This window comes from Antedon mediterranea, chromosome 7 (assembly GCF_964355755.1).
Source record: "Antedon mediterranea chromosome 7, ecAntMedi1.1, whole genome shotgun sequence".
Lineage (NCBI taxonomy): Eukaryota > Metazoa > Echinodermata > Crinoidea > Comatulida > Antedonidae > Antedon > Antedon mediterranea.
In genome coordinates this window covers 23,372,400-23,395,833 of record NC_092676.1, presented here as the reverse complement: position 1 = coordinate 23,395,833, position 23,434 = coordinate 23,372,400, and the positions used below count along the sequence as shown (strand labels likewise).

The following is a 23,434-nucleotide window of genomic DNA, read 5'->3' as shown; positions in this document are numbered from 1 at the left end:
TTCTATAGGGGTGTTCCCTGAATAGAGGTTGGTTGTAGTGTCAAAACATACAGTATATTCACCCTTGTTCCTTTCACAGTAAGGTCTTCTATAGGGGTGTTCCCTGAATAGAGGTTGGTTGTAGTGTCAAAACATACAGTATATTCTCCCTTGTTCCTTTCACAGTAAGGTCTTCTATAGGGGTGTTCCCTGAATAGAGGTTGGTTGTAGTGTCAAAACATACAGTATATTCACCCTTGTTCCTTTCACAGTAAGGTCTTCTATAGGGGTGTTCCCTGAATAGAGGTTGGTTGTAGTGTCAAAACATACAGTATATTCACCCTTGTTTCTTTCACAGTAAGGTCTTCTATAGGGGTGTTCCCTGAATAGAGGTTGGTTGTAGTGTCAAAACATACAGTATATTCACCCTTGTTCCTTTCTCAGTAAGGTCTTCTATAGGGGTGTTCCCTGAATAGAGGTTGGCTGTAGTGTCAAAACATACAGTATATTTTCCCCTCGTTCCTTTTAAGTAAGGTCTTTTATAGGGGTGTCCACTGAATAGGGGTTGGTTGGCTCAAAGGAGGGGTTCTGCTGTAGCACAATAGTACTACTTAGTTAAAGTATGACATTTGAATGAGGTGTAGTCACTGTTTCATACTGGGTGACAGTTTTGATCCATTAATGATCTGCTGTAGGATTGATTCAATTCCAAAAAAAAAAAATCATATTTAAAAACTCATGGTTTCTGACTTGTTGATTTATAGAAAGTAAAATTACACAAACATATTTTTATATTAATGCAATTTTTGTTTCTTTTGTTACAGCATCTCATTTAAGGATACGCTTGAGTGAACCTATAATTCCTTTTTATAAATTCTTTTCAGGTGCAATATTGTATAGAAGGTTGTGAATACGCAGCCAATGAATATGCTAAAATTGTGGAAGGTATGTGATATGACATCATCATGTCCATATATAGGCATATCAAATAAAGTTTGATAGTGCAGACAAAGCTTAAGTAATCATATTTTTCAAAGGAGTTGTTTTTCAGAAACAAAAAGTATATTGTGTCTCTCAAATTTCAACTAAAATTCTAAAAGTCTAGACTAGTCTGTACAGTGTTTCCTTTTCTTTCTTTCCCAGTCATTTGGATTTTTATTTCCTTTCTTTTGTTTTTTTTCTTTTAAAACCAAAATGTGAAATGAATCACTGACAAGTAGCCTCCAAAATGAAAATTAAAAAGACAGTTATAATTCAAATACATTGAAATTCTTAATAAAGAATGAAATAGTTAAAATCCATTTAGATTTTAACTATTTAACACTAAGATTATATTTAAATATCTTAGTGTATTATAGATAAATAAAACATTAAAAATCTAGGAATAAAAAGGCAAATTTACATTTTATGACTTGCATATAAATAAACGATTTAAACAAACTTCATAAATTCACATTAAGATTAATATGAATGAAAAGAATAGATTATGATTATAATATTTTCTTGTTTTCTTTGTGAACATTTTTACAGGCCAAATTGGCACCCCAACTCCGCCTCGGTTAATGGGCGTCAAAACCAGTGTAAGCATACCATTAGACTGGGATGGCGCAGATCATGAAGCAGTCTCATATCGTATTCAATGGAGGTATGCTGATGTTGGACAAGTTATGTGGCACAACTTTGATGTGGAGGTAAGATAATGTTTTGTTTTTCAACCTTTAGTTACTAAATGTTGAATGATTGCCTTAGTGGTTAAGACAATGGAACTGTAATTACATAGCCATAACATCGGCAAGGGTTCAAGGCTCACTCGCTCCATGGTTTTGGTGGTAGAACGAGTCTTCTCAGATAAGGACTATAAACCGTAGGACCAGTGTACACATCTAGCTCATGTACACATTAAAGTACATACAGTAGTACATCTTTTGAGCTGAGTAGGGGATTACCCCTGTGTACTAGTACATCACAGCCACTGATCATAAAAGTCTTTGACTGAAGAGGCTATCCAGTATAAAGAAACAATAACAATCATGGTCATACAAAAAACACCTCATTGTGATCTTTATTTTTTAGTGCCAGTTTAGGTACAGGAGTGAAAATGTTTCAATTTTTATTTCAGGCCATCACCATCACTAAGATAGAAGTAACAGGCCTTGATCCATATGTAAATTATCGGTTTAGAGTTGTATGGATAATCACCGCAATAAATTACCTGAATTCTACCGAGTCTTCCATGATACAGACAGAGGCAGATGGGGGTAAGTACTAGCAGTAATTTGCTGTAGGGCATTTATTTTAGGCCGAAGTGTTGTTCAACTCAGCCATGTTACTATACGTGCATCGTCCTAATGATAGCATGTTTATCCATTTAGACCAGCAACATTCTCTCATTCTTGGCTAATACAGTAGCTTTTCTCCAATATCAAACAAATAGTTTGATTGCAGAGTTTTATATCTACTTCTTTGTGCAACAGACCAGAAAATCTAGTTTCTTATATATATTTTTGATTTTTTTCTCCTAGTTCCAGCAAGTCCTCCAACTATTGTGAGCCTTACAAGTCTATCATACAGCAGCATCGACATTGCATGGCAACTACCCTTCTTCAGTAACGGACCAATCACAATGTACACCCTTACAGTGGTGCCAACTGACGGATCTACAGATGTTATTACGGCAGAAATATCTCCTGATCAACTCCAACATACATTCAGAAATCTTGCAGATTCGGTCAAGTACACAGTGACCGTTGCAGCACGAAATAGTGTTGGATTAGGACCAATAGCATCTGACGAAGTCACGACACTTACCATGCCAACTTGTATGTGTTTATGTTTAAAATAAGATATTCTAACCTTCATGTATTATATAATACCAACAAGTACACCCGCCCCAGCGCGGGTTTCAAATGTAGTTTAAAACATCATTTATCAGATTCGAATTATACTTGCCCTCCTCAGGATTACTTTACCCAGGTTTCAGCTCAATCGGTGCAATTTTGAAATTTTACCATGACCTTTAACATCGCATGATCTTGGGTGGCAAGATATCAGATTAATAAGTGCTCTATCCTCAGGATTACTTTTCCCAAATTTCAGCGCGATCGGAGCGATATGAGAATTTTGAGATTTGACCTTTTACCTGGGATGACCTAACAATCACAATCTCGTTCTTTTACCGAGCTGCACCCACATACCAAGTTTTGTTGAAGATCGTGTGAACCATAGTGTCTGAATAAAGCCGGACAAACACGAAGAGATTTGATGATAGTAAAAGATATTTATGAATCCCTTCATGGTAATAACTACTGTATATTGTTTGTATTTAAATAGATGGAGATATACCAGCCTACCTGATTGTAGGTGTTAATAATTTCTACCTACCATCTGGTGACTATAAGAATGCACTCACATATATTGATTTTATGAGTTTGCAGTCATTCGAATCTGCCGAGAGTGTCCACCAAATAGAGATAGACCAAGCTGCACTTAATGGTAAGATTGTTTTTTTTTTTTTCAATTATTATTTTGGTTTATTCAAATCAATTGTCACACATGGTTAAAAACTTTGAAAATACACATTGATGTAACTACCAAGTCTTTTATATTATTCAACTTCTGTATTTCATTAATTTTCAAATACTATATATTAAAAGTCTGTTATTTTTCATTGTTAATGAGCTGCACTTATAAATAATCACTATTCTATTATTATCATTATTGTAAATAATCACTGGTTATCATTATTATGACTAAAAAAATATTATGATTGAAAAAAAAACTCCCCTACTAATTGTTCCCCTTGAATAATGCATGAAATGGGACTTGTTTCAGGATGTGCATTTTATTTCAATGAACAAGTGTACTTCTTCAGTGACGACACTGGAGCCATACATAGACGAGCTGAAAACGACTCGCAATCCACAATCATTTACAACAGCCCCAATCATCCCAAGGAAATGTCAGTTGATTGGCTAAATGAAATGCTTTATTTCATCGAAGACCAACAGGTAAGCAGGCTATAGAACTATTGTAAGAGGACAATTATGAAATAATTGTGTTTTGTATTATTTATAGTGGGTGACCTCTTCAGTCAAAGACTGGTGTCCTTGAGGGCACAGTTATGATCAGTGGCTGTGATGTAATAGTACTCCGGGGAAACCCCCTACTTGTCTCGAAAGATGTACTAGGTCCTTTAAAAGTGCACATGGTCTACATGCGTACACTGGACCTACGGTTTATAGTCCTTATCCGAGCAGACTCGTTCTTCTGCCAGAAGAAGTGAGCTAGTGAGCATCGAACCCTTGCCGATGTTATGGCTACATAATTATGGTTCCAATGTCTTAAGCGCTCGGCCACTCACTCATGTACATCGCATGCAGAATACTTTACCAAAATAGTACTAGCATAATATTCAAAGAGGTATATTATACTTTAGTTCCTTTTTGTTACAAAATTATATTGCAGATTTCAAGATGTGATTTAGATGGTGGAAATGTGGAAGTTGCTGTCGGAAATTTAGTGTCTACGCCCACAGAAATCAGAGTTGATCCCGCTAATGGGTAAGTTGAATAATGTCATTAAGTTTAATTATCACAAACCGATACACTTTTCACTAAATTTGAAAACAAAAATTGATATTCTATGCTAGAACCCAGTCAAGCAACACTAGATGTAAATAAAATTGATAATCCACTAAGGGACATTTAAGAGCCAACAAAGGGAGTCCCCTTAATAGGGTTTTTTACCTTAATAGGGGTGTCCCAATGGATGATGAAAAAATGAAAAATTATTTAGACATTTCTTTTCAGATATTTATTCTGGTCAGAACTAAACAGTGGTATCTATCGACTACAATTATCAAGTGTTGTAACAAGCCCAGATAATAAAGAATTGATTGTTGCAAACTCACAAATTCAAGCGTTCTACGTGTCTAGCGCCAACATGCTAATTTACTACCCAGATGAAAGCAATGGCACTATCTATTCTACAAATCTTGACGGAACTCTTAAAACGTTAATAAACAATGTTAGAAACTCACGAATAACATTACAAAATGTAACCAGCTTGGTTCAGTATGGGGATACAATCGTCTGGGTTGAATCACTCAGAATGTACACATTTGTAGGAAACGAGAATTCACATGAAGTAACTGCCTTTGGAGATGCTGTATTAGACAAGCCTGGATATCGTGGTATGGTTGTAGATCACCCCTCGGCACAGCCTTACCCAATACCGTTAAGGCCAGAGGGTGTACAAGCACTGTTTACTAACGATACTGCTACTGTGTCGTGGGATGCTTTAACAGGTAACTCGTTTTTTAAAGATATACAATCAACTCTTTTGAAATCATGGTCATTGGAAAAAAAATGATTATTTATATCATTTATTCATAAGGCCCATAAATCTAGAGGAAGGAAGGTTGTATTCATCCAAACCCTATTTCCCTTTTTGATTGTACCATCATATAACTACTTCCCTTTTTACTGTGAATTTGTCTTGTACTGCATTTAATACTTTATTGTACTTTTAAACTTTTTACAGTAACTGGAAGTTGGCAAGGATGGTCTTATCGTGTCCAGGCTTTTAATGGTGATACAGTAGTCTCCAGCACAGAGGTTACATCCAGCAATGATGAAGCTGTTCTTGAAAGTCTTTCTCCTTCTACAACCTATGATATCAAAGTGGTTGGCTTTACAGCTGATGGTGATGGTCCAGTATCAATGCCATACACTGGTGAAACACTTCAAACTGGTAGGTACTTTAAGGGGTCTTTTACACCTGTTCCAGCACGGTTCTAGTCCGACGCCAGCAAATCAAACGTCAATGCTCAACGTGGCTATGCGCCAACAGATATGCCCTCTTTAAGGGAGGTATTGCCACCTTACGTAAACAGAATGTCTTGTAGAAGTGCTTTGTTTTTTGGCTATAACACTCTGGAATGGCCTACCTTATGAATTAAGAAAGCAAAACAATTATAACCGTTTTAAATCACTTGTTAAGATTCATTTATTGTTGCCGGTGGTCTAGGATGGTTCCAGTGAAATATATTTAAATATGGTGTAAAAGTTATAATAATAATGAGAACATGCATTGAAGTTTAGTTTTAGTTTAAGTTTAGTTTAAGTTGTTTTCAAATTTTGTTTAAATGTGCCGTATTGCCCCTCGGAAGAGCAGTTTTATTTTATTACTGAGAGGGCTACCCTACTGAAAGAAAACGAAATAAATAAATAAATAAACATTATAGATATACTGTCCCTCTAAAAAATAAAAATGGTCTGTTTAATTTTTTTTTAATATATGCCATTTTAATGTCAACAGTTATTAACTTTAAACAGAAATTGGATCAAAAACCAAACAATAGAATAAATTATAATTTAAAGCTAAAAAATAGTCAAATTGTCTGTCAGACAATGGGTTTTTGGTTGTGAAACCATAAATTTTATTTATTGTTTCTACTTATGTAAATAAACTTGATTAAAACAAAATGATCTATTCAAATCTGATTTTTATTAATCTTAGTTGTTCATGTTTATAGTAAACTATTCACAATTGTTTAGTTTTTCTATTCAATTGAATAGAGACCCAGTTAAGTATTACTTATTCAATTTTCTTTTGAGACCATTATTTTCTTTCCGTTTAGCCATTCCTGAACCATATTTGGTAATAGGAAATGATCAAGGGATTCAGAGGGTTGGTCTGGATGGTAATGAACAACAGCCTATCACATCTTCACCATCAGACATTAAAGGTAATAAAAATAATAATAATCATTCATATATAGTGCTTATTGCACAATTCTTCACATTATTACTCAGTCATTTTTTTAATTAAACATATATGGAAACATACTCCCATAAGGCAGCTAGTAATCGAGCAAAGTTGTGTCTTCATCTAACCGGGTACCCATTTATACACCTGGGTAGAGAGAGTAGTAAAGTATCATGCCTAAGGATACAATCAATGTGGCGAGAGTTGGATTCAAACACACTACACCGCATGCCCTCATGTAGGTAGGGAGAAAACATGTCTTATTGTATGTATACATAAGCAATACAACTTTACTTTTAAGACTAAAATTATAAGCACCTTATACAAATATTTTCAGGTGCTTTATATTGTATTTATTGCACTTTATACAGTAGTATCAAAGCGCAGTGGACTAAACATTACATTTACAATACTGTACGTTATTGTGAAGTCAGTACAGAAAATAACATTTATTATTTTTTAATTGTTATTGATAGATATTGATTGGTATGGAGACTTAGTAATTTGGATACACTCGGGTAGTTCCAACGATGAAGTGTATTGGACAAGTACAGTAAACTCTGGACCAACCACACAGATTAACGGGATATCAATTGCCAATGAAATTGCTATTGACTGGATGGGAGGTCAAATATACTGGGCTGACAATGAGCAGGTGTGTACTTGGCCTTCTTTGATTCTTCAAACACATACATATGAATTTTGCGACCATTGTAATATTTACTGTATCTACAGTAGAACATCTATAAAGGAAACACTTTCAGGACCAAACAAAATGTCTCCTTAATAGCGGTGTCCTAAACAGGAATTAGTTTACGTGTTAAAACATATCATTTATTCGTTTCACAAGTGTCCCTTTTAAGCTTGATTCCCACTAGCGACACAATGCAAGGACTTAATGCAATGTAAGTGATTTTACCAATCACAAGCGATGGATTATTCGAACTTTGGTTTGTTATTGGTCAACTCGCTTGCGTTGCGCGTACGTCCTTGAGTTGTGTCTCTAGTGGGAACCACGCTTTTTAGGGTGACCTTTCAATAGGGTGACCTTTTTATAGAGTGACCTTTTTAGGGTGACCTTTCAATAGAGATGTCCCCTGAATGGGGAATCTACTATGTCTATTCTAATATTAACCACTTTGGTCTAGTCAATTTGGTTTGAATTATTTTATTATCATTATTATTATTTGTATATCAGTTATACAGTTCTTGTTCAGCCACTTTACTTTATAGTAACTTCATATTGTGTTTACACCTGTCTACATTTACTATCACAGATCAAAAGAGCTCAATGGTCAACCAGCAACTCTTCCAATGTTGTTCCAGAGGTAGTTATTGAGGCAGTAGTTGTAGACATGGCTATTGACTCCCCAAACGCCTATATTTACTGGATATCTAGGACTCTATTTAGGCCTTATGCCGTGGAGTGTGCTCGTCTGAACAATGAACTAGGAAGCAGGGTTGTAATCTATGAGACGGAGGAATTGGTGGATGAGCAAATCGTAAGCCTAACGTTGGATTTTGATGGGGGGTTTGTTTACTGGCTTGTTGACACAGGGAGCTTAAGACTTTACAAAACTGCCCTTGCTGTCAAGTAAGTTTTTTTATTATAATTCTAGTTGTTTAAAGATATATTGTCCCCCTGAGCATGTCACATAATAGTTGATCACTTGACAAAAAACTGGAACAAAAAAAAAAATATTTACCTGAAAAAATGTAATTTAAAGCAAATTATTTGTCAGTGAAATATTAATTTTTGTTTTTTTTTTACAGAAGTGAATAACTTTATTAAAGCTTTATTTTTCATGTTTTTGGTGGACAATACATTTTTAAGGAAAAATATTTGTAAAGAGAAAATGTTCTAAGCCTTTAGTTTATGATGTATGGGTGTATACATCTTTTAATTTGCATTAGTCCTGGTAATATGTTTTGTCCAAGTAATTTAATTTTTTTTTCTTTTACAGGAGAGAATTTGATCAGTATTGGGCATATTTTATTCTTTATTTGTTGTTATGATCATTTCATAAATAATTTTTTTGTTTCTATAGTATTATTTTTTATGTTTTTATTGTTCGGCTGAATCCCATTTTCGTTTAGTTTTGTTTAATTTTATTATTTTACTTTATTTATTTTGATCAGTGGAATTGAACCAAACCCAACTTTTGTTATAGATGTACAAGAAGCAATCCAGTGAGTACCTATATTTATTTAAAATAATATTTGTTTTGTTTTTCTTTTACTTCATATATTTTTCTTTACCTAAAAGTGAGTGAGTGGCTGAGCTGTTAAGACAGTGAAACCATAAATTACGTAGCCATAACATTGGCAATGGTTCGAGGCTCACTTACTCCATGGTTCTGGTAGTAGAAAAATTATGTCTTCTCGGATAAGGATCATAAACCATAGGTCCAGTGACATCTAGCTCATGTGCACTTTCAAGAACCTAGTACATCCTTTGAGATGAGTAGGGGGTTACTTCAGTCTACTAGTACACATACAGCCACTGTCATACTGGGCACTGAGGGAGAACAGTAGTTTAGTACTGATCAGGCTTCCAAGAATAAAGAAAGAAATAAACATGAAAAAATAAAAATCTATATTATAATTTTACTTAGAACACCAACACTGCACTACTACAGTAACAGATTTTTCTGGATAACAACCAATAAGAACATCGCAGTTGCAAGTGGTAATGGTAACAGCATGGCCACGATTTCTTCTGTGTCCGCTGATGCGTTGAGTGTAGTTCAAAGGTCACTCCACCCTGTACCAGGTAGGTTGTATTATTACTACTGTATTGTCGTATTAAATGGTGATGAAAATGATGGTAGTGTTTCTAATATAAATACTGTACATCCTGTTATCGTAATCACACCTTTTTGGCTTCTCTGATTTGTTAAGTTTAAATCAAAGTTCTATAATGAGAGCTTTTCCAATCTTCTATACCACTATTTTACCATAAGACATTCATAAAAATATTATTACTGTATATTGTTTTTTTCTAGATGGTTTTAGTGAACAGTCTCTTGTAATCCCTAATGCAATTCCAAGTAGGAGCATCACCATACATGGTAGCAATGCGGCTGACTTTAACGTGGAGTGGCGCCACAGCTCTGAGGTTTTTGACAGTGTTGATCTGTTTTACGATGTTACTATTGAAATAGAAAATGGAGAGACGATACAAGTAAGTAACAGAATTACTTTTTGTATTTACCATTAAATGAAACATCCATACAGATCCTTTCATTGATTACCTTGGGCTATATGTTTAACCATGCCCCGATGAAAGCCCAGTCAATATATGTTTTATATACGTACCGTACCACACACTTTGCCAAAGCGAACACATACGTTCCATTCATCTTAATTCACCCGGTCTTCCTGTGGCAGAACATTTTCATGATAACCATAATAGTAATGATATACGGGTTACTGGCATAAAACAATGCAACTTTTCTGAACGTGACCGTAGACGACTAGAAGAACGTATAATTTTTCAACTTGGAACTATCAAACTTAATGGACTTAATGTATCATTTAAATCATTTAGGAATTGAGTTCTATCTTGTCTATCTGATTGACATGAGTTATTATTATGTAATACCTTTTGTTTGTCAATGCTTTTGTCAATTTGTTATTTGCTTGTTCATTGTTACCCCCATATAGCCCATAATAGACTTTTCTAGTGTACCCCTTTTCTATATGTATTCGTCTTTTACCAATATTCTATCAGTACCTGATGATGACCTACTCTATGGTCGAAAGTACTCGTACAATAAATATTTTATTTTGAGGCAGAAACAAGAAATTTGTCTGTTTTATTTTTATCATGGCATTTGTTGGAGGAGGCCTAGATAGTGGCACAGTGAATTCTCATGGACCATAAAGCAAATAACAGATGTTGACGACACACTAACAATATACATTTCTCAGACTTACACTAACACAATACTTGTCCATTATGTTTACATGTTAGCTAGAGATATCAATTTAATGAAATCTTGAAATATTTTGGTTTCTGAATTTGACATTTTTGCTTTAGAATTTATACAGTGACGGAAAGTAAAAATTACATTTTGATTTTGTAGAAAACACTCTCGGTTCCTTCGTACAAGATACAAAATTTGGCACCTTACACTCAGCTAGATGTTACAGTATATGCATACACTTACTATGGTGTGGCGCCCTCTTCTCAAGCTACACTTAGATCGCCGGAAGCAGGTAAGCTAATAAAGTTGATTCAAATTCATCTTCTTATTAATTCTTCTAATTAATTAAGAAGCCCTAGAGATAAAGGAAATATCAGGAACATAATATTATTGTTTATTTTTGTTTTTCTTATTATTTATTTATCACGCAATTCAAAGATGAACTTAAATATAGTACAGTACAATAGTCCATTGAGACAACCCTATTTAGGGGACACTGAAATGAATGAAGGGAAATGTACACCACAGTCAACCATTATTCATTTATTTAATCTATTTACTATTTAAATTGCCACTTTGATTTAATTAGCTCATTTCTTGTCTTCCAGCACCGTCCAGTCCACAAAATCCCAGAGTTTTTGTATCCACAATTAATGACCCAATGTCTGATACCGTTCAGTACAAAGCCGAGTTCAGATGGGAGGCTCCCTTGATGTCCAACGGTGTCCTCCGAGGCTACACTATTTACTATGGAGTAACAGATTCTTTAAATTCTACCTTGAATATCACTGATATATCAGTGACCACATATACAGCTAGTCTTAACGAAAATGCTGTTTATTATTTTCAAGTAAGAACATTTTTCCAGATTTGTTTGAACTTCACATATCCACAAATCAGTCAGTAGAGGATAAATATTTATTTTGTGTTGTTTTAATTATGTTTAATGTCTCAAACAAACTATTTATATAAACCCTTATTTTTATCGCACTACTTTTTCAGGTGGATGCATACACAGATGCTGGTAACAGTGCTAAGACAAACCTTGTAACAGCCAATAGAAGTGGTATGTCATAATTTGTTTTTAAAGCTGTCTTTCAATATGTAGGCCTACAGACACACTTTTGTTCATTTATGTAGAGATGTGACCACCATACATATTCCCCAATCTGGGAGAATATTCCTACACAATTATGTCTAAAGTTTGTAGGCAAGTTTAAGTACTGTATACTATAGTAATTATTATGTATACTATTATAATAATAATAATAATATGTTATTTTAGTTCCAGTTGCAGTTCCCATGGTGCTTGTTGTTGGTGCTTCCGGTCTTGCGGTCATCGACCTAGATACCAGTGACCAAGAGGATACCGGACTAAGCAACATCCTAGCCCTTGGCTACATATCTCAGCGGAACAACATGTTGTATTATGTTGATGGGTCAGATAAATCTATCAAGCAAGCTGAGGAAGATGGAAGCAACCCAACAGAGGTACTTTATATTCAATTCTTTATTTATACATCAAAACATAGTTGATAAAATTAACACAAAAAGACAAGCACATATATATATATATGTACATGCTCCAATTCTTGTATTTTATGTTTTCATTTTGCTTTATTTGTTTCTCCACACAAACATCCAAACAGGTATTAAATATAAATAATAATACAGTCAACTCTACCAATACCGGACACCTTTGGACTGATAAATATGTCTGGTTTTCTGGAAAGTTTGATGATATCTTAATTCTGTAACAAGGAAAATATATTCATATACCGTATATTCTTGGGTATAATACCACTTCAGGTCCAATCCCACCCCCCTACTTTATGTCTGATTTCACAAACAGGCAGTCCCAGTATTGAATTTTTTCTGTTTAGTAGGCCTCGTTCTAGCCAGTTCAGATGTGTTTTTTTTTCTGAACCATTGTTTCCCCAGGTTTAGTCCCACCCCACAAAGTTGGTCCAATTTCATGTTCTAGAGGGTGGGAGATTTGATTATACCGAAAAAATATACGATGCATACATTCTCTGAAATTTGTAGCTAAGGAGATATTTTTCTCAATTTTAGCTCCTTGAGATTGGTGACAGTCTTGATGCAAATAATGTTGGTTTTGCTGTCGATTGGATTGCACAGAAGATCTATTGGACAGAAAAAGAAAATACAGACAGTGTCATTTATGGTTATGACCTGACAATTGGAATCTTAGCCACAAAGATGCAGGTTTTTGTGGAAACAGGGACCATCACTAGCCTGGCGGTCAATCCTCAGGGCAAGTAAGTATTATTCGATTTGATTTCCATTTTATTGAATTGTAGTGCACTAATATACAAATAATTAATGTTTATGAGTGTAATGGTACAAATAATGGCATGAGGTGAATGATCAAGGGTTATATTTTAACGAGGCGATTGAATCGTTCAATAGTGCATACTATTGCAGACCATGTGACTCACAATCGTCCAATCAAATGACAGGAAATTATTTAGGTGTTATAATTTGATAATATAATAGTGCACTTGAAAAGCTGTGCTAATTATTTTTCAACCTCTTGATTGAACCATTTTTGTTAAATTCTCAAGGCAGTTGTTTTGGAGCGTCACAACTGATAGTGGAAACATTCTGAAAACCTCTGATCTTGATGGTGGAAATGTTCGACCATTGATAGGCCAAAGCATACGGCGACGTCGACAAACCCCCTGTCCGTCCACACAGTCGCTAGCAGTATTTGACCCAACCAGTCAATCTGTGTTTTTTACAAGTGGTGAAGATATTTGGACTTCTGACACCACAGGACAAACATGCAACCTGTTGGTCGATGGGAGCAGTTTGTCTTCTCCAAATGGTTAGTTTATTTATGATCTAATTTGTAAAAGACTTCCGCATGATTTAAGTGATTATTTTGATATTATTGAACATAAATATAAAAAAAAATTAATCATGATTTCAACTTGGCCATTTCCGATTGTCGCATTAATCCTGGAAAATTTAGAATTGCATTTGCGGACACCATCATTTAGAATTTAAAACTTCCTATTTAGATTAAGAATAAACAGATCAAGGAATGTCTTCTCTAATGAACCCAAGAACTACTGTACTGTTATCGCAGTATGTGTGAATAATCGTATCCGGATATTCACCCCCTGGACATTTACCCCCCGGACAACTACCCCCCGGACAACCACCACCTGGACCACTACCCCCTTAGGACAACTACCCCTTTAGGACAACTACCCCCCGGACAAATACCCCCCGGACAACTTCCCCCTTAGGACAACAACCCCCTTAGGACAACTACCCCCTGGACAATTACCCCCTAGGAACAATTACCCCCCCGGACAATTACCCCCCGGACAATTACCCCCCGGACAATTACCACCCAGAAAACTATCCCTTTAGAACACCCAGACCATTCAACAACCTGACTCTGCAACTATTAATTAATAACTATATTTTAATTCGTTACTTTGACGAATTACTATTCATTATTGTAAACAAAAGTAAAAGATTGAACATAAATATAGCCTGGTGGTATAAACTGAAGATTGTCACACATGATCATAGGATAGTCGAACGTATTATATAGTACTCCATGTATTTACTGTAAAGACTGGGTTCGCTAATAATAATAATAATTTTTGCGTCAGGACAATGCTTCGATAACCACTGGTCTTAAAAGAATTAATTTTTGTCTCAAATTTGTCATATATGTATTTTTGTACACTTGAAGAATAATATCACTTTTGATATTTGACCTCAATGTTCACTCACCGAATAAACGTCGATCTTTAAATAAATTCCCCTCAAATAAACGGTGACCATGTCACTCCTATGAAACATCATATGGAATAATCGGCGTCTATTTCCATTAGATTATACCCCCTCCCATTGAATAAACAACTTTCTTCCAATAAATGTCCACCTAAAAACCACCTAAACAATAAACAGCCCAGGCCGTTTTTTCAATAAATACGGTACTTTAAATCTAGCACATCTAGGGTCTAGCGTGCTGTTGAAACAGAATAATCGGTTAAAAACGGGTGTTTCGAAACTAGAGACCCGAGACCAGAGACCAGAGACCCGAGACCCAATACGAAAAGGGAGACCTAAATATACGAAAAGGGAGACCCACGTACGAAAAGGGAGACCCCACTATACGAAAAGGGAGACCCCACTATACGAAAAGGGAGACCCTAATATACGAAAAGGGAGACCTAAATATACGAAAAGGGAGACCAAATATACGAAAAGGGAGACCAAAATATACGAAATGGGAAACCTAAATATACGAAAAGGGAGACCCACTATAAGAAAAGGGAGACCCCACTATACGAAAAGAGAGACCACACTATACGAAAAGGGAGACCCTAATATACGAAAAGGGAGACCCAAATATAGGTCTCCCTTTTCGTATTGGGTCTCGTGTCAGGTCTCTGGTCTCGGGTCTCTAGTTTCGAAACACCCGTTAAAAACAGATGATTTCATTTTTACAGAAACCGGTCCTATATATTTGTCTACTTTTGGATTGGGGGGGGGGGGTAGTTTACCGGGGGGTAGTTGACCGGGGGGTAGTTGACCGGGGGGTAGTTGACCGGGGGGTAGTTGACCGGGGGGTAGTTGACCGGGGGGTGGTTGTCCTAAGGGGGTGGTTGTCCTAAGGGGGTGGTTGTTATCCTAAGGGGGTTGTTATCCTAAGGGGGTAGTTGTCCTAAGGGGGTAGTTGTCCTAAGGGGGTAGTTGTCCTAAGGGGGTAGTTGTCCTAAGGGGGTAGTTGTCCGGGGGGTAGTTGTCCGGGGGGTAGTTGTCCGGGGGGTAGTTGTCCGGGGGGTAGTTGTCCGGGGGGTAGTTGTCCGGGGGGTAGTTGTCCTAAGGGGGTAGTTGTCCGGGTGGTAAACATCCGGGGGGTAACTGTCTAGGGGGTAGGTGTCCTAGAACCGTGAATAATGGCATATTTTTTATTTATTTTAATTTTTTACTTTTTATAGTTCTCCATTGTTATTGTTAAAATAATGTACTGTTCGTAATGTTAATCTCAGCAGAGTCTAGGCTTTGATTAGCTTCTGCTATTTTATAGATTCTTTTCAAAATATCATGCATGTATGTATCTGTACATTAAAGTTATCAAATCAAATCATGTGACTAATACACTGACAATGTTAACATCATTACTCGCTGTTTACCACATGTTCTTTACTGTACAGTAACTGTACTAACTATTTGTAAATTATTAATTATTAATACATGTAAATTTCTTAATAACTATATTTCATACCTCATTAGGCTTGCCAGCAGATTCTATATCAATTGACTCATCACGTCTCTACTGGAGTAATAAAACTGACAACTTTCTCTCAAGTGTTCTCAAAGCAGATGGCAGTGATCTTCAGACCTACCAATATGATGCTGATTTAGTGGTTGCCATTGACAACATGATACAACCATACCCAGGTATACATAATTGTTCATTAACTTACTCCTTATTTAAAATTGGATTATAAATGTTCTGTTTAAATCTTTTGGATTATGAACTTTATTTTCAACAAACAATAGAGCAAATATAAATATATACTTTCTGAATAAATCATTCAAAAAATCAACTCTCTCTGACTAGTAGTTTTTGAGATACGGAACTCTGTAATTTAACCATAATTTGCATATTTAAGCTAATTTGCATATCATCGGGATGAGTGACACAGGTGTGATGCTCAAATTGTTTCACTTGGGGCTGTTTTTTTACCTAGATTGCCTAGCCTAATAGTGGAACATCAAATATGTACTGAATTGGTATAGTTACAAACAGAATTTAATTGTTATTTTCAACTTTTTTGTAGCATCAGAATGTTTGGCGCCTTTACCGTATAATGGGTCAATATCGAATACAGACAAATCAAGTATGACCCTTGACATTGACCTTTCACCTGCCACATGGACTGATACATGTGGTAATATCGTAACAGCAGCAGTTGTCTACAACATTGAATACTCTGATGGAGGAACTGCTATAAATAAGGTAGGTAGTGGCATTGTTGTATGGTTCTTATATTATACGTTTTATTTTAAGATTCTGGTTCAATCCTCACTGAAGTTAAACTATATTTTATGTAGCAAAATAGAATTTTGCTAACTACAGTATAGTACTTGATTTGTTTGTTTGTTTGACATGATAGCGTCCGCAATTATTAAGTTATCGTCTTGAATGTTTTGTAGTCTGAAGTTGTACATAGCTTACATGATCATCATTGTCTTAATCATCAAAATCACCACCATCATCATCATCATTATCAGCATCATCATCATCAATCATATAATCATCCTTATGATAATGTGTTCACTTCTGTATTTATTGTTTTGTTTATAGGACTCCACAGATACATCTGTTGAGTTAAATGGTCTGACACCATATACAGATTATAATATACGGGTGGCTGTTAGTAATTATTATTCAAGTGGTACACCTGTTCATGGCCAGACTGTCACATATAAAACAACAGAAGATGGTATGTAACCAGAATAAAATTTGAAGGATTTTCGTTTGAGGCTTAGAGAGTGCAGTTGAAAGAGTCTTCAGGTTGCAAACCTGGCACTAGGTCAGGATTGAACTCTGGATATTAAAATTGAAAGGCAAGCTTGTTAACCACTAACATTTACATAACAACTAGAACTAAGCAGATATTTTTATTTCTCTTAGTTCCTTCTGAAGTACAGAATCCTGCCGCAGTTGTTCTTTCACCTGTAGAACTCATGCTAACATGGGATGAACCAGCAACACTTAACGGTGACCCCTTGGACATCTCCTACTACATTGAGTATGAATACACTGATAATGAGAACGTCCATCAGACTGTGCTGTTACCAGATAAGATTCAGAAGACAAATTCAACAAGTTTTACATTTGAAGTCATTGATCTTCTACCCTCCAAGATGTATAATATCAAGGTAGTACAGTTCAGAATTTGTTAATTGTTAATACAGTCAGGATATATGGCCATCCTGCAACATAATGCTGAGGATAAAGCCATGTTTCCACAGCCAAAAATGAACCTATAAATAACCAATAAAAATTAACCGATAATTAACAAATAAAAATTAACCGATAATCTGCCTGTGGAAACATGGTTTAACTGATTCTGCTCAAGAATCGCATTTAAATCAGATCAGATGTTGCATTGTGATTGGGTACCTATTTGTTCTGTAATGTATGATCATGAGCACTTTATTTTTTTATTAACTGATAATTTTGTTATGACTGAAAAAACACAGCCTTAAGGCCAATTTACACAGACGAGCGGCAACGGTAAGCGGTAATTGTAAGCGAAAAACCGCGTGGCTTTTTCCATTTACACAGCGCGCGGAGTTCGCGAACGGAGTGGTGGAAAGCAGGTGCGTGTAGGCCTCGAGGCTAATGCATGTTACAGTCACTGCTGGCCTGGGTGTGACTGACTGTCAGTAGGCCTAGCACACACAGATCTAAGTTTTAGAGGGACTTGTTGCCTAATAACGTACTAAAATGTATATTTTCTTTTCACTATCCTTATACAAACAATTATTCACGTCGTAGGTGTTTGTATTTCTGAATAAAAAGAAGTTGAAAAATATGCTAGGCCTACTACGGCACTCGTATTTGACTCGACGGACGCAAAATAGATGACGTCATTTCAATCATATCGTTGGTTGGCCAGAATTCATAATTACCGCATGGTAATTTCACAAAATCGAATCTGTTTCGATCCTGAGCGGATTTCCGCTCAACCGCTCGTCCGCTCCGTGTTCTGTGTAAATGGTCATAAGAAATAACATAGATTCTATTTTTGCGTTTTCCGCTCAACTTTACCACTTACCACGTAAATTGGCCTTTAGTAAAATAAGCTCCTGACAGCTCATTCTAATATTTAGAATGAAAACAGGACACTGGTGTCCATACAAGTCTCTTTTATTTTCATTCTATTTAATTGTTTCTATTTTGTTGGTAAATCTTTGTATTAACACAATAATTATTACACCAATAGATATTAGCATATCCTGTTTACGCCGCACCCCGTGGCAACCTAGACTCTGAACATAGTGAGGCTACAGTAAACCCCAATCCAACTACCATGTTTATGCAGCCAGGTATATTGCTGGATCTGGAGGCTACTAACTTCTCAATTCAGGCTAGCTGGACTTCTCCAAGCGATGGCAGTGTTCAGAGCCATGAATATCAGTATAAAACAACAGATGTAAGTGTGGTCATAATGTGAATTATGATTAACAGAAAGAGTGACAGAAATTTATTAATTATGCAATAATTTCCTCACAAATTATTTATGATAATGTTTCAAACATTCTCGAAAAATTTCATCTGGTTTCAAAATAATATATTTAAAAAAATTTAATTTTGTAATGATACACACTGTTTATTGCAGTAACTGCCTGATAAACTTCTACATTTAAATAAACTACATGATAAGAAATCGTAGTTACTGCAGTAACTTCAGTAGAATCATTTGCCATCATCCCAAAAAAGGCTAAAAATAAGTGATAGTGTAGTTAATATAAAATACTGCGAATGAAGCCAGAATTGACTGGTCTTGTTGTAAAGAGTGTGATTAAATAAATAAATACAATGAATTAAACAATTATGGGACAAATTCGATGATGATCGTTCCTTTGATTTAGATGGATACGTGGTCAACAGGAGAAATGGTGGAATCAACATCATCAAACACACTATATAAGATAACATTTGGGAATGAGACACACCCTCTGGATACCAACACTGAATATGAAGTCCGTGTAAAAGCATACTATGCTAGTGGAAGTGACTATGATTCAGATACTACCACAATCACCACAGCAGGTAAGAATTATAGCCTCTATAACTCAAAACATTTACTCTATATGTAATACAGTAGGACCCCTCCTGCCTTTGAGACAACCCTATTCTGGAACCCTTATTCAGTGACACCCCCTATTCATGGACACCCCTATTCAGGAGCACACCCTATTCAGGAACCCCCATTCAAGAACACACCCTATTCAGGGAAACCCCTATTCAAGAACACACCATATTCAGGGAAACCCCTATTCAAGAACACACCATATTCAGGAACCCCCATTCAAGAACACACCCTATTCAGGGAAACCCCTATTCAGGAACACACCATATTCAGGGAAACCCCTATTCAGGAACACACCATATTCAGGGAAACCCCTATTCAGGAACACACCATATTCATGGACACCCCTATTCAAGAACACACCCTATTCAGGGAAACCCCTATTCAAGAACACACCATATTCAGGGAAACCCCTATTCAAGAACACACCATATTCAGGAACCCCCATTCAAGAACACACCATATTCAGGGAAACCCCTATTCAGGAACACACCATATTCAGGGAAACCCCTATTCAGGAACACACCATATTCAGGGAAACCCCTATTCAGGAACACACCATATTCATGGACACCCCTATTCAAGAACACACCCTATTCAGGGAAACCCCTATTCAAGAACACACCATATTCAGGGAAACCCCTATTCAGGAACACACCCTATTCAAGGAAACCCCTAGTCAGGAACACACCCTATTCAGGGAAACCCCTAGTCAGGAAAACACCCTATTCAGGGAAACCCCTATTCAGGAACATACCCTATTCAAGGAAACCCCTATTCAAGAACACACCCTATTCAGGGAAACCCCATTCAAGAACATACCCTATTCAAGGAAACCCCTATTCAGGAACACACCATATTCAGGGAAACCCCTATTCAAGAACACACCATATTCAGGAACCCCCATTCAAGAACTTACCCTATTCAGGGAAACCCCTATTCAGGAACACACCATATTCAGGGAAACCCCTATTCAGGAACACACCATATTCAGGAACCCCCATTCAAGAACACACCCTATTCAGGGAAACCCCTATTCAGGAACACACCATATTCAGGGAAACCCCTATTCAGGAACACACCATATTCAGGGAAACCCCTATTCAGGAACACACCATATTCAGGGAAACCCCTATTCAGGAGCACACCCTATTCAGGAACCCCCATTCAAGAACACGCCCTATTCAGGGAAACCCCTATTCAGGAACACACCATATTCAGGGAAACCCCTATTCAGGAACACACCATATTCAGGGAAACCCCTATTCAGGAGCACACCCTATTCAGGAACCCCCATTCAAGAACACACCCTATTCAGGGAAACCCCTATTCAGGAACACACCATATTCAGGGAAACCCCTATTCAGGAACACACCATATTCAGGGAAACCCCTATTCAGGAACACACCATATTCATGGACACCCCTATTCAAGAACACACCCTATTCAGGGAAACCCCTATTCAAGAACACACCCTATTCAGGGAAACCCCTATTCAAGAACACACCCTATTCAGGGAAACCCCTATTCAGGAACACACCCTATTCAAGGAAACCCCTAGTCAGGAACACACCCTATTCAGGGAAACCCCTATTCAGGAACATACCCTATTCAAGGAAACCCCTATTCAAGAACACACCCTATTCAGGGAAACCCCTAGTCAGGAACACACCCTATTCAGGGAAACCCCTAGTCAGGAACACACCCTATTCAAGGAAACCCCTATTCAGGAACATACCCTATTCAAGGAAACCCCTATTCAGGAACATACCCTATTCAAGGAAACCCCTATTCAGGAACACACCCTATTCAAGGAAACCCCTAGTCAGGAACACACCCTATTCAAGGAAACCCCTAGTCAGGAACACACCCTATTCAAGGAAACCCCTATTCAGGAACACACCCTATTCAAGGAAACCCCTATTCAGGAACACACCCTATTCAAGGAAACCCCTAGTCAGGAACACACCCTATTCAGGGAAACCCCTATTCAGGAACATACCCTATTCAAGGAAACCCCTATTCAAGAACACACCCTATTCAGGGAAACCCCTATTCAAGAACACACCCTATTCAAGGAAACCCCTATTCAGGAACATACCCTATTCAAGGAAACCCCTATTCAGGAACATACCCTATTCAAGGAAACCCCTATTCAGGAACATACCCTATTCAAGGAAACCCCTATTCAGGAACATACCCTATTCAAGGAAACCCCTATTCAGGAACACACCCTATTCAGGGAAACCCCTATTCAGGAACACACCATATTCAGGGAAACCCCTATTCAAGAACACACCCTATTCAAGGAAACCCCTATTCAGGAACATACCCTATTCAAGGAAACCCCTATTCAGGAACATACCCTATTCAAGGAAACCCCTATTCAGGAACATACCCTATTCAAGGAAACCCCTATTCAGGAACATACCCTATTCAAGGAAACCCCTATTCAGGAACATACCCTATTCAAGGAAACCCCTATTCAGGAACATACCCTATTCAAGGAAACCCCTATTCAGGAACATACCCTATTCAAGGAAACCCCTATTCAGGAACATACCCTATTCAAGGAAACCCCTATTCAGGAACATACCCTATTCAAGGAAACCCCTATTCAGGGAAACCCCTATTCAGGAACACACCCTATTCAGGGATAAATTATTCAGGGACACCCCTCTATTTAGAGACATACTATTCGGGAACACACCCTATTCACTATTCAGGAAAATCCCTATTCAGGTACACCCCCTATTCAAGGAAACCCCTATTCAGGGAAACCCCTATTCAGGAACACACCCTATTCAGGGATAAATTATTCAGGGACACCCCTCTATTTAGAGACATACTATTCGGGAACACACCCTATTCACTATTCAGGAAAATCCCTATTCAGGGACACCCCTATTCAGGGAAACCCCTATTCAGGGACACCCCTATTCAGGGAAATCCCTATTCAGGGACACCCCTATTCAGGGAAACCCCTATTCAGGGACACCCCTATTCAGGAATCCTTTTAAGGGTATATTTTCCTGTGCAATGGGCAATGCAATACGGCTTACCCTTATTCACTGATCACCCCTATTAAGAGACTATGTTGGGTCCTGGGTGTGTCCCCTTAATAGTGGCTCTACCATATTTATTAGGTATGATCAATTTCTATAGTGCTACAGGTTTAAATGTAAAATTAACGATTTCGATATCATTTTTTATGGTAGCTGGACTTCCTAGAGCTCCGGGTAAACCATTGGTAGATAAGGACGAGGTGACTTGGGATGAAGCAGACAACAATGGGGCTGACATAACACAGTACATTTTGCAAGCAAGGTTAGCAAATAGATTTGTAATCTTAGTTGTTTTTTATATATTAATTTTTCAAACTGATTACTTTTTTCATTGTAACCACATTATCAACATTGCCACTGCTGCAGAATGAGGACAATAGGTTGTCTTAAGTTGTAGAGTCAGTAGTACATAAAACAATATATTGATTTGTTCCTCAAATATATATATATAAATCCAAAGGCAAATTACTGAAAAAATGACAATGCTGTGGGTATAAGTGGCTGGATCTCAATGGAGAGCTAAATCGAAAAGATAAAGTAAAACAGCCAGAAAAGTTAGCAGTGCATATATATATATATATGTATGGGGTGCCAAAAGCTACAAAATGTTATCATTACTTAATTTTATAGTTTAATTTATATTTTACTATTATATACTTGTTTCATGTAATACAATAATAAATACTCCACATCTTTTCTAATTATTTCTTTTTGTTTTAATAAATTTCATTTTAATTACATTATCATTGCCTTTTGTTATACAGAGTATTATTGTTTGTTTGTTTTGTTTGTTTATTCGTTTACCACACACATT

The 23,434-nt window shown here is 36.7% G+C and overlaps 1 protein-coding gene across 1 annotated transcript in view; it reads left to right on the top strand.

The window, feature by feature from the left end:
• Positions 1-866: 866 nt before the first annotated feature.
• LOC140054081 (proto-oncogene tyrosine-protein kinase ROS-like) overlaps positions 867-23,434 on the top strand; it is a 30,452-nt gene continuing 7,884 nt past the window's right edge. Inside the window, exons 1-28 of the mRNA XM_072098919.1 lie at positions 867-924; positions 1,510-1,670; positions 2,099-2,237; positions 2,502-2,798; positions 3,310-3,471; positions 3,811-3,986; positions 4,444-4,538; positions 4,788-5,284; positions 5,521-5,730; positions 6,620-6,727; positions 7,224-7,402; positions 8,025-8,341; positions 8,887-8,937; positions 9,363-9,520; positions 9,753-9,931; positions 10,836-10,968; positions 11,285-11,526; positions 11,679-11,742; positions 11,962-12,167; positions 12,750-12,955; positions 13,262-13,524; positions 15,960-16,127; positions 16,511-16,689; positions 17,038-17,176; positions 17,368-17,615; positions 18,686-18,895; positions 19,335-19,515; positions 22,774-22,882. Of these exons, the coding sequence (XP_071955020.1) occupies positions 1,542-1,670; positions 2,099-2,237; positions 2,502-2,798; positions 3,310-3,471; positions 3,811-3,986; positions 4,444-4,538; positions 4,788-5,284; positions 5,521-5,730; positions 6,620-6,727; positions 7,224-7,402; positions 8,025-8,341; positions 8,887-8,937; positions 9,363-9,520; positions 9,753-9,931; positions 10,836-10,968; positions 11,285-11,526; positions 11,679-11,742; positions 11,962-12,167; positions 12,750-12,955; positions 13,262-13,524; positions 15,960-16,127; positions 16,511-16,689; positions 17,038-17,176; positions 17,368-17,615; positions 18,686-18,895; positions 19,335-19,515; positions 22,774-22,882 (5,045 nt within the window). The 5' untranslated portion in view covers positions 867-924; positions 1,510-1,541. The remainder of the gene's footprint in view (positions 925-1,509; positions 1,671-2,098; positions 2,238-2,501; positions 2,799-3,309; positions 3,472-3,810; positions 3,987-4,443; positions 4,539-4,787; positions 5,285-5,520; positions 5,731-6,619; positions 6,728-7,223; positions 7,403-8,024; positions 8,342-8,886; positions 8,938-9,362; positions 9,521-9,752; positions 9,932-10,835; positions 10,969-11,284; positions 11,527-11,678; positions 11,743-11,961; positions 12,168-12,749; positions 12,956-13,261; positions 13,525-15,959; positions 16,128-16,510; positions 16,690-17,037; positions 17,177-17,367; positions 17,616-18,685; positions 18,896-19,334; positions 19,516-22,773; positions 22,883-23,434) is intronic.